Consider the following 18,472-nt stretch of genomic DNA (forward strand, 5'->3'; position numbering starts at 1 on the left):
GAGAATTACTTCAAAACGAAAACCAAACCACCATGGTGACGACCACACCCAAATCCCGATAGGAATCAGAAAATACTGACTTCCCAAGTTCAGTTTCCTCCTGTGGCCAGCAAACAGCCACTTAGACGAGTGCCATCCCAGAATGTGGAGTTGTGTCCTCATGACTCTAAGCCATGTGAAGTTATCAGCCAGGCAGTTTTCAGATCACTTGACATTCATTAGAAAGCAGATCATCTGCTAGGAGAATAATTGGAGGCTCCACTAAGCTCTGAGCATCGCTACACAGAAAGAAGCCGTCTGGGCTGAGGCGACAAGGAGAGAGCTTTGTGAGCCACAAGCGTCAATAACACAGGCAGAGACAGGGCTGACATGGCCGCGTGTTATTGGACAGTCGCAGGTACTAACCTCACGGGCAAAGAAAGGGGACAGTGAAAAGAAGGACCTAGGCATGGATCTCAAAGTGAGATCGAGTCCTACTCCACTTGCTCATTCGGCCCGGATCGCTTGCTCTCCAGCCTCCATGGCATGGTGGCGTGATTCCCTTATAAGTGCCATCCAACTGCCATCCGCCAGAGCGTCACTCCTGTGACTGCGCCCTGCTGGCTGAGTTTTCTGGAAACATTCTGCCATCAAACCACAGCCAGTGGCATCTCAGTTGGCAGTGACAATCCCTTTCAAGGTTTTTTCCAGAACCAGAATGGAAAAAAAAAAAAAAAAAGGTGGGGGGGCACCACGGGGAGGGGAAGAAATCAACCTCGAGTTTGGGGGACTGACAAGATTAAGACCATTTGACAATTATGAGGGAACTTGGTGTCTTTGGCCGTGCAAGTTTTCGGGGTGAAGTAGACATTGAATTTATAGAAGACTTTTGTTGTTTGTTTGTTTGGGGTTTCCCCTCCCCAGGGTCTGGTTCTCTCTGTTGGGAATTGGTTTGTTTGTTTCTGGCTGCACAAGTCCCCAGTCTTGGTGCTGTCAATGTGGTTAGTGACCCTGCTGTGACTGTGAAGCTGCGTCACAGAAGAACTTACAACATAATCCCTAGCCTCAAAGGCATAGGTGGGCTTCCCTAGCGTCTTCTTCATGAGGTCTCTGTGACAATACAGAGACTGAGTCTGCCAACAACCAGCGAGAGAACAAGACAAAATAAGTACAAAAATGCAAGCAATCAGGAGGTAGTGACATCTCATAAGTGACTAGCTCAGATTCCCAATCGTTTCTCAACTCGGGTGGCATTTTTTCCTGTACAGTTCACTCTAAAATATGGATGGAAAAGCACATCCACATTTTAGGTACCGAGGCCCCTTAATAGGCAGGCAAAAGAAATCTTCAGTTCAAGCACTCCAGTTACACCTTGTAGATTGCAACTTGAGAACATATATCTCAGTGCATTTTTCATTTTTCCTTTGTTTGATGGTGCTGGAGTTGGAACTCAGGGCCTTGCATTTGTTAAGCAAATGCTTTACTTCTCGAGCCACACTCCTTAGCTTTCTTCTGATGAAATAATAGAGGTCTTTTGGGCATACCAACCTTGAAAGATGTCCAGAAACAAAAATGTCAATGGCTTACAACCACACCAAAAAAAATATTTTATCTGGTTTAGTTGTTTAGAAACAAAATCAGATAGGCTAAGAAAGGTTTGCACAGGAAATTTACATGCTGATCATTGAAACAGACGATTGAAGTCTGCAAACGTGAGAAACTGGAGATTAAAATCACACGTGTTATTCTCCTAGGATAGGCTTTCTAACTAAGTCATCTTTGGCATCACAGCCTCAAGTTAAGGACAATGAATAATGAGATGGTGACCGAGGCTCATCGTTCTCAGCACTGGCCTTCAGAGACACCTTTTAGGCTGAGGCCCTTACCCCAAACTTGAGGTTTAACGTTGTGGGCTTTGTTTTTTTTCAAACTGCATAGTATTTCCCTTCCTCCTTCCCTCCCTTTCTTCCTTGATACGTTCTTCTTAGAGGGAAGGATGTCAAACCTAGCTCTAAGGACAGATTGCCAGGAGCTGAGAGAAGTGGAAGTCCTTCTCCATGTCTTGCCTGCTACCCCAAGTATGCACATGAGTGCTCTGTCTTCAGGAAAACGCTTACCAATCAGGACCTTTTGTTTTTCAAGCGTAGTTTTCTGAGTACAGATGTAAAGATCAAGAAATGAAACTCATTTTGCTGATTGTGGTTTAAAAAAAAAAAAAAGTTGTTTTTTTTTTTTTGGTTGATCATGGGCTTGAACTCTGGGCCTGGGCGCTGTCCCTGAGCTCTTCAGCTCAAGGCTACTTCCCTACCCCTTGAGCCACAGCACCACTTTAAAAAAAAAAAAAGAATTTTCTTGAATCAATCCATCAGTCTCCTGTTCCATTTCTTGTTTGTTTACAAGTAATATATTCTTTCTAACCATCTTTCTCTTCTTCATTTTATATTTTTGGTGTCTGTTCTGCCTTGCCCTTTTTCTTTTTGTCAGTCATGGGGCTGGACCTCTGAGCCTGGGCGTTGTCCCTGAGCTCTTCAGTTCAAGGCTACCACCCTACCCCTTAAGCTGGTGGTTAATTGGAGATAAAAGTCTCATTGACTTTCTTCTCAGGCTGGCTTTGAACTTCGATCCTCAGATCTCAGCTTCCTGAGTAGCTGGGATTACAGGCGTGAGCCACCACTGCCTGGCTGACCACGTACTCTTGCTTTGCTTTTTTGCTGAAGGTAATTGTTCTAATACTAGAGGCGCGGCTCTTTCAATTTTTTGGTGGTAAATTGCAGATAAAAGTCTCAAGGACTTTTCTGCCAAGGTTGGCTTTAAATTGTGACCTTCAGATCTCCACCTCCTGAATAGCTGGTACTATAGGTGTGAGCCACCAACACCTGGCTAAATACCAACAACTCTCTGGTCTCTTGTTAAACACTCAGAAGATTTTATGATCATATGACATAGAGAGAAATGGGGACGAGAGACACAAATGGTAGGCATCCATGACCATTCACATGGCGTGTCATGACAGTCCAGAGGACGGACGGACTGACGGACGGATGTTGGTTGCAAATAACTTGAATGCATACTTGGGAAAGCTTTCCAGAGGCTGAGACAAGTAAGTGACTTACGGTTAATGTCATACTTTACAGCCTTGCTCACCCTGGTCTTTTTTGGAAGGTCTTTGATGAATCATGAATGGAGTTTTAAAAGTCAGGGTAATTGAGCCAGGAAGCTGCAGACTCCTCAGCCAGGCCTAATGACAGAGCTCGACACAATCCGTCATCCACATCTCAGCTACACTCATTCTAACAACGGCTCTCTTGACATCATTAGGAAATGAAGTTTCGAATTCTTTCCCTGCTATGCTGGGAAACCTTAAAACAAGGTATTTCCCCAACTTTGTAAAAACCTTGTGATCTCTCATATTTCATTATTTATTTATTTATTTTTCCTTTTAGTACTGGGACTGGGACTTCACCTCAGGGCTTGGAACTCTTTTAGCTTTTTCACTCCAGGCTGACACTTAAGCACAGCATTTCTCCTGGCTTTTTGTTGGAAGAGTCTCACGGACTTTCCTGACTGGGGCTGTGAGCTGCGATCCTTAGATTTCAGCCTCCTGAGTAGCACGAACCACTGGTACCCAGTATGAACTTGAATTTTTGACCTTGAATTTAATAGCTAATGACCTTATTAGCAAATATATGTAAATGAAATTATATTCTGTCGTACATAGTTTAATTTTTGCAGACTCAAAGGAATATGAAGATCAGGTTGCAGCCTTAGGGCAACCACTGCACTGTGAATGTGAACATTTCTCTTATCTAGCTATTTTTCCTAGCCAATCCATATAGCACTTGACATTCCAGAAGGAAAACCAAATTTGGGACTCCAGTTTCCAGCAGATGCTGGCTTCCTTTTCCCTGTGAGCTCGGCCCTTGCCTATGGGGGCTGGTGAGAGGTGTCTGTCCCCACATCTTCTGCTGACATTGTATGGCATCTTCCAGGGGACAGGATTTACCAACTTGAGACATTAGGCGCAAACCTTAAACCCTGGATCCACTCTGTCTGCTTCTTTCCACACCTCCATGTCTGGGAAATGTTGGTAGCTATGCGTCTCAGGAGGCTGGGAAGGGGCAGCTGAGGGCTCAGAACAGAACCTAACATAGGAAGGAGCCCATGCTGTTGTAACTTGATCCTCCAAAGAGAAATACAGGCTTCTGGTCTCTACCAGAAATGCCCAGGGCTGGACGTGCTGGATTTTGTACATACACGATACGATTTCTGGGGGTGTACATACACGATGAGATTTCTGGGAGAGGAGAGCTGGGGGGGGGGGAGGAGAAGAGGGAAAGAATCCAAGTCTAAACAGGAAAACCATTGCTCTTTCCTATATATGTTATATACTATTTTTAGGACACCTGTGGTTGTTTGGGGGGTGGCGTTTGGGGCCTGGGCACACTGGGTAAGTGGGATCTCTACCTCTGGGTTACAGCTCACTTGCAGTGAGCTGAGGGGCTGAATTTTCCATTGGGTATCTCACATCACCCCTCAGAAGGTTTCAGATTTGGGGTATTTCCAGGCTGACTTTGGACTGGGGTTGCTTGTACATGTGGGCTCCCCACACCTCCCTGTCAAGAGACATTGTATCACCATCCTAAATAACTAAAATAACAAAACCACACTGTCTTGCCCGCTTCCCCTTTGAGCCGAGGCCTTGCTCAGGAGGGGAATCTACATGACACACTGCTTCCGTGATTAGTAAGCAAGCATTTTCTGTACACACGGTCATTTCCAATTCCCCATCTCCTACTCCATTAATTTTAGAAACCAAATCTAAGTTTCCTTTTTATTGGTGAAACCAAAGGTGAAAAATTAACAGCAGATGCTTTTTAACGGGAAAGGAAGCACAAGTCTTTCCTTCTCGAAAGTACTATGAGCCAGACAGAACTGGGGACTGGCTGGCCTTCTCTTTCTATCCGTTCATTATCCGTTTATCTATGATCAATCCACCCGACTCCTCATCTATCCACCCATCCCTGTTCAGTTTATCCATTCTTTTTCTATCCTTCATTTATCTATTCATCCATCCATCATCCATTGATCCATCCATCCTGTTTCCTGCTTTTTCTCCCCGCCCTCCTCCTCTTTCTTTCTTTCTGTCTTTTTCCCAGCAACAAGTCCTAGGTTCCATTTTTGTTTCATGTCATGGGGGAAAACACAATGAATGCACTCATTCACAAATAAAATCAGTTACGCAGAACAAAACGTGCAACGCAAGTGTGTGAAGAGATGCCGGATTCCACAGCAGAACTTACCCCGCGTTTTAGGCTCCTGAAGCAGTGGATCTTGGGTTTGGAGATCATGAACTCGTTAAAGCGATGGGAGAGGGGTTCCTTTGGCTGCTTGGGAGACTGGGGGCCGTTGGGAACAGCAGAAGGTGAGGCAGAGGCAGGGGGGGGAGGGGGAGGCTGATGGGGGGATGTTAAAAGGGACATAAGCTACATGTGAGAGATGGAGTAGCGACAGAATAAAATCAGAAACAAGAAGACATAAACAAAAATAAGGATCAAATCATATTTGAAATCCAAAGCAAGTAAAACACACACAAACCATTAAATATTTAGGCCATGGTCCAAAAGGAAGCACGTGGGAGGTGTAAGATGACAGGGTGAAAGTGAGAGATTCGGTAAGTAAAGCGACAGAGGAACAAGAAGTACCCGACACGAAGCTCATGCGACATTCACGTGCAGGCTACAGCGCTCATTAGTGTTTCCAAAACCAGTAGAAGCGGAGGGGTGGGGGGAGGGGACAATGTTTCTACACCACCTAAACTAATAGAGCTTGATGGAGGGGAGAGGAAAAGGCTAAGGATGTGAATACAGCACCAGAGTCTTGGAATGAAATGTCCGATCATTCTAAGGTTAAAGCAGTAATATTTGTTCAGGTTAACGCATCATGCACCTACGGACTACACCACGGAGAGAAGATGGAAATGCTCACAGAAACACAGGTTAACATGAACTTAGAACCCAGTCATGACCGAGGCCCGGGAAGGTGGTCAATTAGACGTGCGGATAAATGGTTATGGACCCTCTCTCCCAGCAGAGGCGTCCAGCAGTACAGGAGGACGAGGGTGGCAGGGACGTGTGAAGGAACCACACACGGTCAATCAGTGGTTAGTGTGGGTGACACGGCAGGGTGACAAAACATCTGAAGTCAGACAAGGGCCATGGCAGACACCACCACCGAAAGGAAACGCTGTTCTACAATGTGACAGCGTACTAGCTTTTCGTCTTGTTCATTTCCTTTGGAAACTTCCGATTGTAGACCTTACATTTTACTGACACTACAAGATCAACTCAAAATCTGTGCGCTTTGTCAAGCTCATTTTCGCGCGGAGCGTAAACCATCACTACCTTGTTTTTCTTGATGAACGGCCATAGCTTTCCTTTGGCTTTGCCGGCCAGTCTGAGCTCAGGCTTGCCTTCCCCTCTGGAATTTGAGAGGCTGTTGTCAGACACGGTGCGCTTCATGGGCTGGGTGTAATCCTCAAATTCAATGTCACCGGGGGGCTCAAATCCTGATTTATAAGCCTCCACCACCAGCTGGGAATCCTGAAATGAGACCATGGAGGTGTCAGACACACGCAGGGACTTCTTACCTGACTAGTCACTATGACACAAGATACTACTCTAATTAACCACCAGAAAGACAAAAATGAGGTAGGTGTTGGGGCCTCACCCCTATAATCCTAGCTACCCAGGACGCTGAAGTCTGAGGATCATAGTTCAAAGCCAGCAAGGGCAGGAAAGTGAGCCTCTTACTCCAATAAACACTAGGAAAACAGAAATGGCACCAACTTTGAGCAAAAGAGCTCAGGGATAGCACTCCAAGTTCAAGCCCCATGACTGAAGAGGGTGGGAGAAACAGAACAAAAGTAGAGCTGTGGCTCAAGTGGTAAAACACCTGCCTTGAGGGGAAAAGCTAAGAGACAGCACCCAGGGCTTGAGTTCAAACCTTAGTCCTAGCACAAAAAACAAAAATCTCAATGTAGACATTACTGGTGGCTCATGCCTGTAACCCTAGCAACTCAGGAGGCTGAGAATCGAAGTTCAAAGCCAGCCTGGTTATGAAAATCCCCGAAACTCTTATCTCCAATTAACCACTGGAAGTGGTGCTGTGGCTCAAGAGGTAGAGTGCTAGCCTTGAGTTGAAGAGCTCAGGGATAGTGCCCAAGCCCAGAGTTCAAGCCCCACACCAAAACCAAAACCAAACCAAACAAACAAAAAAACCCTCAATGTAAAACTGTGAAGTCAGTACACGATAATACAGTTTTCTTTGAAGACACAGCAGAAGAAATCTCTGGTTCCCATCGGGACTTTTTTTCTCTCTTCTGAGGTGGTATTGGGATTGAAATTCAAGGCCTTGTCTTGCTAGGTAGGCATTTCACTGACTTCAGCTACCCCTCCAGTTAATCCCAGCTACTCAGGAGGCAGAGACTGGGAGGGCAGTAGCTCAAGGCCAGCCTGGCTGAAACACTGGACTACATCTCAACCAACAAGCCAGGGGGTAGCTGCACAGACATTCCATTCTAGCAGCAGTGGTGATGGCTGGCTGGGCTCTGAATGTATTTTGAGGCAGCGGGTGGTCAGCTGGTATGAAGGAGGGGTCAGGGACAGTTCCAAAACCCACAGCATGGAAGGATGGAGACCCCACTGAAGGGGCTGTGAGCGCTGGGCGGGCGGGCGGCGGGCGGGGCGCCAGCTCAGTACTTACGTTCTTTTGATCAATGGACTCCGCTGCCTTTACGATTTCATCCAAGCACTTGCCAATGATGGGGATCACCTGTCGGTCCAGCTCTGCATACGTCTTCATGGACTGGCCCATCCTCACGATCCTCCGCTCCTCCATCTCCTGGATTTTCTGCAATGCCAGACTTTGTGTCAAATAAACACACCCTGTTACTACTTAAGCATGGGGCCAGTACTGGGATTTGAACGCAGGGCCCGAGCTCTTGGCTTGCTTGCTCGTGGCTGGCACTCTTCCACTCTAGTCATACCCCCAGGCTAACTTTTTAGCTAGCTAATTGGAGATGGCGTCTCACAGGCTTTTCTGCCAGGCTGACTTCAAACCTGAACCCTCCACGTCTGAGCCTCCCAAGCAGCTAGGGTAACAGGTGTGAGCCGCCATGCTTGGCACGGAGTTGCTTCTGGTCAGTTGTTAGTGCTAATGATGCTGGACTCCCAGCAACCCTTACCTTTACTGTGCCTGCCCACTTCCCTTGGGCACTTTTTGCTCAAGGCTAGCGCTCTGCCACTTGAGCCACAGTGCTACTTCTGGCTTTTTCTGAGTATATGGTACCAAGGAATCAAACCCAGGGCTTCATGAATGCTAGGCAAGCACTCTACCACTAGGCCACGCTCCTAGCCCTTTACTGCGTTTCTATACTGACCAGTTGTATTCACATTTTATAAATCATTAAAATGCGACTTGCACAATCATGGCCTTATTAATTGCCAGTCCTGGGGCTTGAACTCAGGGCCTGGGCACTCTCCTTGGACACATTTTGCTCAAGGCTAGCACTCTGCCATTTTAGCCACAGTGCCACTTCCAGCTTTTTCTGTGTATGTGGTTCTGGGAAATCGAACCCAGAGCTTTGTGCATGCTAGACAGGCATGCCACCACCAGGCCCCACTCCCGGCCAACTTTTTTCCTTTTGTTGACATGTCTTGGGTCTTGAACTCAGGGCCTAGGCATTGTCTCTGAGCTCTTTTGCCTAAGGTTAGCATTCTTCCATTTTGAGCCACAGTGCCACCTCCAGTTTTCTAATGGTTCATTGAGAGAAGCGACTCATAGGCTTTCCTGCCCAGGCTGACTTTGAACAGCAATCCTCAGATGACAGGCATACAGCACCAGCATCCGAGCCCTAGTATAGCATGAGCAAACATGAACACACAGATATAAGACAGACAGACAGACAGACAGACACACACACACACACACACACGAACAGGTCTAGCCATCCTGCCTGGTTCAGGAGCAACTCAGGCCTTCCCAAAGCAGAATGGGACCTGCAAGTGGGAGGCCTTCCTTGGAAGAAGCCAGGGGTGAGGACTCCCGGGGGCTGCGGGGACGTGGATGTGGAGGACTCACCTGGAAGATGCTGGGGATGTGCGTGTGGTAGTACTCGTGCTGCTCGTGGTTGAATTTCTGGAGGATGGAGGAGTAATCTGCTTTGCTGTCCTCTGCCATCTGGTGCCGGATTTGAGCTTGCTGCCGCGCCTTAGAGCAAGAGCCAGAGAGAGGCCTCGTGTTTACCCACACCAGATAAACCTAGAGCTGCCACGGGGGCCAAAGTTAACTCTGGCAAGGGGGTGGAAAGGGCGGGATAGGGGTGAGGAGGTGCTGTTTTCAAGCTCGGTCTTGAATGTGTGCTTCCTTCAGGTAATGGACGTGCTGCCGGTCACCACAACCCCACACTGCTGTGGGGACAGGGGGACAGGACATGGCACGGACTGTCCACCTTGACACAGTTGCCCTCTTCCCTTTGGGCCAGCTCCCACGTTCCTCTTCCCATTGATCCTGGCAGGAACCTATACACTGTGTGTGTGTGTGTGTGTGTGCGCGTGCGTGCGTGCGTGCGTGCGTGCGTGTGTGTGTGTGTGTGTGTGTGTGTGTGTGTAGCCAGGACTGGGACCAGAACTCAGGGTCTCCAGTGTATACTTGGCTTTTTTGCTCAAGTCTGGTGCACTTCTGGCTTTCTGATGGTTAACTGGAGATACGAGTCTCATGAGCTTTTCTGCCTGGGTTGACTTTAAGCCACGCTCATCAGATCTCAGGTCCTAAGTAGCTAGGATTACAAGTGTGAGCCGCCTGCACTTATCTGGAACCTATATATTTAAAAGTCTAATCTGCAGTAGAGTTCATAAGTAAAAGAGGCCTATTACACATGTTCAAAGTAAGCCTGGCTAAAACCCTTCGGCTATATTTACTTTGGGTATAAATTTTCAAGAAAGCCATTTGGTATACTATTTGTGTTTTTTGTGTCCCCCGCCCCTGCCTTCTTCCTTGTTAGTTGTGTTTAGAGCACTCTGAGGAGTTTCTCCTTAAAAAATTGATAAGGGGCCTGGACTTTGACCTAGTGGTGGAGGGCTTGCTGAGCATGCACAGAGACCCGGGTTTGAGTCCTCAGTACCACATACATAGAAAAGTCGGAAGTAGGGCTGTGGCTCACATGGTAGAGCACTAGCCTTGAGGAAGCCAAAGAACAGTGCTCAAGCCCTGAGTTCAAGCCTCAGGACTGGCAAAAAAAAAAAAATCAATAATAAGCTGAGCATTGGTAGCACATTTTTGTACTCCTACTACTCAGAAGGCTGAGACACGCACATCATGGTTTGAAGCTAGCCTGGGCAGAAATGTCCCTGTGAGACTCTTATCTCCAGTAAACTACTCAAAAAACCCAGAAGCAGCGCTGAGGCTCAAGTGGCAGGCCATTAGCCTTGACCAAAAAGAAGCTGCTGGACAGTGTCCATGCCCTGAGTTTGAGCTCCAAGACTGACAAAAAATAAAATAAAATAAATTAGCCAGGTGCTGGTGGCTTACTTCTAACTATGCGGATGCTGAGATCTGAAGATCATGGTTCAAAGCTAGCCTGTGGAAGAAAGTCCCTGAGACTTTTATCTCCAATAACCACTAGAAAACCGGAAATGGCACTGTGGTTCAAGTAGTAGAGCACTAATTTTGAGCTGAAGAGCACAGGGATGGCGATGAGGCCTAAAGTTCAAATCCCATGGCCGACAAAAAAAAAAGAAAAAAATATACATTTGAGCCAGGTATGGATTACAGATGTGTAATTCAGCTACACAAGCGATGGAGATGGGAGAATCAACTCAACCTAGGACTTCAAGGCCAGTCTGGCAGCACAGTGACACCCCACTCTTAAATAAAAATTTTTTCCTCTTCTAATTCCTGGTTTGGTTAATCACAGACTTAAAAAAAAAATGGGGTAATTTCTGACAAGATACAGGTTCTGTGTTTGGCTAAGATCTGAAGATTATGGTTCAAAGCCAGCCCAGGCAGAAAAGATGGTGAGATTATTTCTAATGAATATCATGTAAAAACTAATGGACAGTTCCTAGGCCTTGGTACACACACACACACACACACACACACACACACACACACACACACACACACACCTACCTCTACACCCTACAGCATCTTCCACATATACAGAGGCTGAAATGCCCTTAGTAATCCTACCCTAAGCTCGCTCCTGTCACGGGTGACTGGGCAGCAGGTTATCTCATGACACTAATACAATCTGAAATCCACACCACATAAACCTACCCCTTGCCAGGTGAAGACACAGCCTGGCCCTCAGCTGACTTAGCCATCTCCCTATATGGTGCCAAGAACATGCCAAGAAGGGGGCTGTGTTCCAACATACACATGCGACTTTTTGGTTGTCTGTGCTTTTACTTTACTGATCAAATGTTCTGGAAGAGTAACAGCTATTTGTGAAAGGAAGCAGGAAAGGAAGTAGGAAGAATACACAAATGCAAACAGAAAGAAATGCTGAAGCCTTTTCTTTTTCTGTCAGTCCTGGGCTTCAACTCAGGGCCTGAGCACTTATTCTTGGGTTTTCTCAAGGTTAGAGCTCTACCACTTGAACCACAGCACCACTTCCAGCTTTTTCTATGTATGTGGTACCGAGGAATCGAACCCAGGTCTTCGTGCATGCTAGGCAAGCACTCTACCACTAGGCCAGACTCCTGGCCTCATGCTGAAGTTTTCTGTCCCATTTTTTAAAAACAAATTTTTTGGTAGTACTAAGGTCTGAACTGAGCCCAGTGCTTGCTAGGCAGAAGATGCTTTACCACTTGAGCCAACACCCCCCCGCCCCCCACTGGGTTTGTCTCTGGCCCTTTCTGGTTTTCTCTCAAGTCAGAGGCTGATGTAAGTTGAAGGCACACTGAACTCTGTGTGTGCGTGTATGATGGAGCCTGATCTCGGCCTGGGTGCTGTCTCTGAGCTCTTCAGCTCCATGCTACCGCCCTACCCTTCAGCCAAGCCCCACTTCCAATTTTCCAGAGATTAGTTGGAGATGAGTCTCAGGTCCTTTTGTACCCAGGCTGGCTTTGAATCTTGATCCTGAGATCTTAGCCTCCAGAATAGCTAGGATTACAGGGGTGAGCCACGGTACCCGGCACCCCTGGCACCCCGCTGAAGGCACAATCACTTGTTTCCTCCAGTCATGGTGCAGGTGTGTGCATGGGTGGGTGTGGGGGGGTGGGGTGCTCCAGTATATACTTCCCTGTTACCTGTCACACTTCCCAAATGAAAGTGGGATGGCCATGTCCCCAGGAACGGCCTTCTGACCCAAGGGCTTCTCAGTTCCTTAAGGCCCTGACAGAACTCAGAACGGGTTCATCATCTCATCGCAGCTTGGTTTCTTCCTCTCTCCAGTTCCTCCTCTTTGTTACTGGCCTGTTTCCATTCCTGACCATATGCCGGTTCCGCTTCCTGTTGTGTCCACCAGTAAATATCCTAATATATCCCCAAATGCTAACTGCAATCACCCTCAAAGTGCCTCTCCTCCCGGAATGACAGCCTGCCCCCCAAGTGGTCCATCTGCCTCCCAACTTCCTCACCTCCAAAAGAACCATTTCAATGACCTAATATTTAGTATATTATTTTGCATATTAAAAAAAAGGGCCAAGGAGCTCCCACGTAGACTTCAAATATTTACAACATTCTCTGATTTATTCACACACCTTCCACAGAAAGTCCCCTAAAAGCCCCCGGGGATCTCTCCCCAGCCTTCTGTAAAGAACAGCACAGGCTGTAGACACAGAGACTTGGTGAGTTATTTTGGGGAAGGTTTTTTGAGTGGCAGTCCTGTAGATCTCAACCTCCTGAGTAGCTACAATTATAAATGTAAGTCATCAATGCCTGGCTGGGTGGCTTGCTTGCTTTTTTCCTTTCTTTCTTTCTTTTTCTTTTTTTCTTTTTTTTTGCCAGTCTTGGGCTTCGGCTCAGGGCCTGAGCACTGTCCTTGGACTTTCTCAAGGCTAGAGCTCTACCACTTGAGCCTCAGCACCACTTCTGGCTTTTTTTTCTATGTATGTGGTACCGATGAATCGAACCCGGATATTCGAGCACGCTAGGCAAGCACTCTACCACTAGGCCAAACTCCCGGCCCCCCTTTCTTTCTTTCTCCCCCCCCCCCCACCTGGTGCTGGTCCTGAGGTTTGAGCTCCAGACCTGGGCACTGTCCCTGAGCTTTTGTGCTCAACAGAGCACTCTACCACTTGAGCTGGCGCTCCACTTGCAGAGGTTGGGAGCTAATTGGAGCTAAGGGTCCCATGGACTTAGCAGCCTAAGCTGCCTTAGAGCAGTGAGCCTCAGATCTTAGCCTCTTGAGTAACTAGGATTACAGACATGAGCTACTGTACCCCGCTATGAATGACTTTTTTTCCTTTGGGGGGATGGGAGGAGGAGGTGTTCTGTCATGAGGCCTGAACTTGGGGCCCAGATGCTATCCCTCAGTTCTTTTGCTCAAGGTTAGTGTTCTACCACTTTAAGCTACAGGGCCACTTCCAGTTTTCTGGTGGTTAATTGGAGGTAACAGTCTCATGAACTTTCCTGCCCAGGCTGGCTCTGAACCACGATCCTCAGATCTCAGCCTCCTGAGTAGGCATGAATCTCTGGTGCCTGGCTTGCCAGGCTTTCTATATGTAAAAATCAAAGGTTATTTTATTTTACCAAAGAGAGGAGAAAAAATGATCAATTTTGAGGCTGAGTTCTAGAAGAGAATGGCTTGTCTATAGAGGGGAGAGGAGAGAGAGAGAGAGAGAGAGAGAGAGAGAGAGAGAGAGAGAGAGAGAGAGAGAGAGAGAGAGAGACAGAGAGAGAGAGAGAGAGAGAGAGAGAGAGAGAGAGAGAGAGAGAGGAAGATGGGAGGGGGGAGGGAGGGAAGGAGAAAGGCAGGGAAAGGGAGGGAGGGAGAGACAGAGGAAGGGAGGGGGAGAGAGGGGGGAAGGGAGGAAGGGAGAGGGAGAGGGAGAGGGAGAGAGAGAGAGAGAGAGAGAGAGAGAGAGAGAGAGAGAGGGTGAGAATAGAGAGAGATAAAGCCACCCTTTGTCCAGAGTTGATGTTGTTGTACAAATAAATGGCATATTTAAAATTTCCTGGAAACTGTTGAAACTAAGAATATATTTTCAAGTTCTAAACTAAGAATACATTAAAAAAATTTCCCTATTCAGAGTACAGGATTTCTGTCAGAGACCCCCCTCATTGCCAAAACAATGAGTCTGCCTTTCATAAATTACAAGGGCTGTTAAAACACAAAACAGAGAAAAGCTTCAAAATAAGTTAACCAAAGAAATCTGCTTGAACTATGCCAGCAATTTCCTGAGCTTTTCTTTGCCCTGGACTGTAGTTACAGTCCACTTAGGGAAGGCTGGGAGAGGAAGCCAGCCTAGGAGACCAGCATCCCAATTTTCCCAGGCCATTTACTTGCTAAGCAGTGTGAAGAAAAGGCCTTCTATTTCCCAGTTCCTCAGTTGCCCACTTTGAAAAACACAACTGGGAAGAGCAGTTCACTCAGGTGAGGGCACACCGCCCAGGCATGCCTAAGCCAACACGTGGGCAGGAGGAGAGGTGAGAAAGGATCACGGCTTTCCAGGGGCAGCCCAGAGCCACTGGAGACTTGAGACTTCCCTTATGGTCCCCCCACCCCTTTCCTCCTCTTCCTTCCTTCTCTTTCTTTTTTTCTTTCCTTCTCTTTCTCTCCCTCCTTCCCTTTCTTTTCCTCCCCTCCCTTCCTTTCTGCTGGGGTGGGAATTTGGGACATGGACGCTATTCCCTAGCTTTTGCACTCAAGGCTGGCACTCTACACTTGAGCCACAACTTTACTTCTGGCTTTTTGGTGATTGACTGGAGATAAGAGTCTCATGGATTTTCCTGCCCAGGCTGGCTCTGAACTGCAATCCTCAGCTTCCTGAGTAGCTAGGATTACAGGTGTAAGCCACTGACAGCTGCACCGAAACCATGGCTCAGCAGGCTTGCAGCTCACTCTGCGCTGATGTCTGGACTCTTCTGGAAGTCTAGGTCTGCCTGCTGACAACCTCCATCCTCCACCGCCAGGGTCTGGAGGTCTTAGGAAGAACACGTGGCAGTCAGTTCTGGAGTTGAACACTCCGTAAGCGACTCAACAATGACTCTCCACAAGCTAGGGAAACAGAGATCCCACATTTCCCTTGTGGAATAAGTGCAATATGTTTGGTGCCAGGAAAGTAGCTACTCATTCTTAGTTTCCAAGACAAAATAGAGGTTTTTTTTTTTTTTGTTTTGGGGGTTTCTTGGTGGTACTGGGAGGTTGAAATTGGTACCCTGCACTTGCTAGGCAGGCAGCCTCCCAATTACTTGAGCCACACACCTGCCCCATGTGGCTTATGTTTTTAATTTCTGCTGGTCTTAGAGGTTAAACTCGGGGCCTGGGCGCCGACCCTACACCTTTTTTCTTTTCCTCAAGGTAGTGCTCTACCATTTGAGCCACAGCTCCACTTCCAGCATTTTCAGTGATTAACTGGAGATAAGAGTCTCATGGGCTTTCTTGCTTGGACTGACTTTGAACCCAGATCCTCAGTTCTCAGCCTCTGATGTAACTAGGATTCCAGACACAAACCAGTAAGGCCTGGTAAAATAGTGTTTTGTGCATCAGCATCGGGGTCTGCACACAGAGCCTCTGGCTCTTGCTTGGCATTGTTGCTCAAGGCTGGCTCTACTACAGATCCATGCCTTTACTTCTGCCTTCTCTAGGGTAAAGTGGGGAGAAGATTCTCTCAAACATGTCTTCCCCAGGCTGGCTCTGAATGGAGACCCCCAGCCTTCTGAGTAGCTAGGATTACAGGCAGGAGCCACAGGTACCAGACATTTATTGGTATTTTTGTATTTATAAGCTTGCTAACAATTATGTTTTATGGTGAAATATGGGCTGTTTACAAGACAGAGACAAACAACGGAACCATCTTCCCTATACTATTTGACTTCAACCCTGACCCACTCCTGAAAGAATCTCAGCAAATGCAAGCATGCTATTTAGCAGACACTACAGTATGTGGGGAATGACACTCCAAAATGTGGGAAATGAATACACAATTGGTGGGCAGAGACGGTAGGAAGAAACTGGAGAACAAGTAAAGAAAGGTGTGACTCTATCCAAAAAAGAAATCTACTCATTATCTGACTTATACAACTATGTTTTTTAAAAGACTGAGAAAAACACTACCCATGTTTTATAGTCTCTTCAATTCTATTTCGTTTTCTCTTGCTTTCAATGAAGAGCATTTTGAACTTTTCAAGTCTCAACCATTAAGCTGCAGTTAGAAAATGTATTTCCTGCATTCAAACTAATCACTTCCTCTTTAAAAAAAACAAAACGATTCTGTGTGCTCAAGTGCTCAGAGTATACACTTGAGAGAACTACTCAGATATTTTGTATCAAACAAAGAGTCAGGCAAGTAGGCACTCAAGAGACGCGCTCTCTCAATAAAGATGTCAACCTGCAAATCAAAGCCCTAGCAGGGCCATTCCATATACGCAGAAGAATGAGAGCAGACATCTTGCTAGAGATTGTTTTCCCCAAATGGTAAAAAAATGTACCACTCTGCTGCTTAGCTGGCTACAGTGAGACTTGAGGGAGTATTTCCTGCCTGTTGTGAGGGGTGGGGGAGGGATGTCACACAGGCTCCAGGGGAGGAGAATGGCCCTGATTTGTCACCTCTGCTGCTCATCCTGCCATCATCCCCAGCCAGCTCATTATCGAATTGAATGTCGCCTTGCTAAGCTGTGGTGCAGATTCCTGCTGCAGCTCCATTCTTCTCTTTAAAACAACCTCTTAGAAAATGTGTAAGACAAATTAAAAACAAAGTACATGATTTTGGGGGGGGGGCGCCCCAGTTCTGGGCCTTGAACTCAGGATGTGGGCACTGTCTTTTAGCTTTTTCTTTTTTTTTGCTCAAAGCTAGCACTCTCTACCACTTGAGGCAGGGCTTCACTTTGAGCTTTTTGGTGGTTAACTGGAGATACGAGTCTCATGGATTTCACTTCCTGGGCTGGGTTTGAACCTCAATCTTAGATCTCAACCTCCTGAGTAGGCAGGATTACAGGTATGAGCTACTGGCACCTAGAACATATACTTTTTTTTTTTTCTGGGCCTAGGCACTGTCTCTGAGCTTTTGTGCTCAAGGCTAGCGGCTCTACCACTTGAGCTACAGTTCTACTTCTGGTTTTCCTTATAGTTTTTAGTGGAGCTGAGAGTCCCATGCACGGATTTCCCTGCCAGGGATGGTTTCAAACTGCAGTCTCAGCCTCCTAAGTAGTTACGATTACAGGCATGAGACACTGGCTCCGGCACATGTACTTTTTTTTTTTTTTTTTTTAATTTACTAACGTTGATTTTTACATCATATTTTAAATGACAAGTTTAACAAGCAAGTGTTCAAGAAGGGAATCTCTACTTACAATCACTGGGACTTAGTATTTAGAACTTAATCAAAATTAGACATGTACTTTTTATAATAGTTAAAAACCTAAAATTTAGTAGAAAGTGTAGTTAGCATGCGAGAAGCCCTGGATTCATTCCCAGTGTCCATAATAAAACAAACGGCTTTCGAGTTTTGCCTTCCCTCATAAATAGTACATGGTTTCCGGTTCTTTACAACAGGGACATGGATAGAGACCTTTAAAATAACTAAAAGTCAACACTGGATTCATTTAGGAGTCATAATATCATACAAAAGTTGAATACAAAGTCCCAAGAAAACTGACCACCTTTTCAGCACTGACAGAATGAATTAACGTTCAAAACACTTCCTCCAATTGGATTATGTAAAAAATCTCATGATTAAGCCAGAAAGAAGGCGATCTGTCACACCACAGACAGAGTTAGCAACTGGAATTCAAAGAAGCAGCCATGTTAATTAGTGTCTTGTGGTCATCAGCCTCCGGTGAAGCCAAGTCCCAGACATTAAGTGAAACAGAAGCTGCTGGAATTGGAAGAAATGAGGACTAGGGTTTTCAAAACAGAACTGGAACTCAAACCAGCAATTCCCAGGGCTGTGTGGAAGATCTCATGGGAGTTTGGGTGTGACAGTGCCCTACTTTGCATTAAGAAGTTATGCACGAGGCGATGGTCACAGGGCCAAGGAGACGTGGAGAAAGGGATTATTCACTGCCCGATGTGGATGAGCCCCGTTGTTCATACATTTAGAACACACTGTTTTCTCTGTCGACAAAAATTGTTCCACATTCCAGGCATTTTGATAACCTTATCCTTTCAGAGGAAGGCTGAGAGCCGGCTGCCCCAAAGCTGGTCTCCCACACAACGCCATTCAAGAGCTGCGCTCAGGAACTAGAGAGCAATGGAAACACCAGGAAGAAATGGAAAGGCTACTTCCTTGCAGGCAGCGGGTCTGTGATTCTCTGTAGCCAGGCAGGTGGC

The 18,472-nt window shown here is 46.6% G+C and overlaps 1 protein-coding gene across 3 annotated transcripts in view; it reads right to left on the minus strand.

Moving 5' to 3' along the window:
• Positions 1-6: 6 nt before the first annotated feature.
• Positions 7-18,472, minus strand: part of Fnbp1 (formin binding protein 1) — a 92,403-nt gene continuing 73,937 nt past the window's right edge. The window contains exons 7-11 of one of the 3 annotated variants that reach the window (XM_090330814.1): positions 9,118-9,246; positions 7,741-7,887; positions 6,381-6,578; positions 5,280-5,462; positions 7-1,112 (exon numbers count right to left, since the gene is read on the minus strand). In XM_090330814.1, the coding sequence (XP_090186940.1) occupies positions 750-1,112; positions 5,280-5,462; positions 6,381-6,578; positions 7,741-7,887; positions 9,118-9,246 (1,020 nt within the window). In that variant the 3' untranslated portion in view covers positions 7-749. The remainder of the gene's footprint in view (positions 1,113-5,279; positions 5,463-6,380; positions 6,579-7,740; positions 7,888-9,117; positions 9,247-18,472) is intronic. The other 2 variants (XM_090330813.1, XM_090330812.1) reach the window with 2 other exon arrangements.

The sequence above is a fragment of the Megascapheus bottae genome, chromosome 3 (genome assembly GCF_031878675.1).
Source record: "Megascapheus bottae isolate mThoBot1 chromosome 3, mThoBot2.hap1, whole genome shotgun sequence".
Taxonomy (NCBI): Eukaryota; Metazoa; Chordata; class Mammalia; order Rodentia; family Geomyidae; genus Megascapheus; species Megascapheus bottae.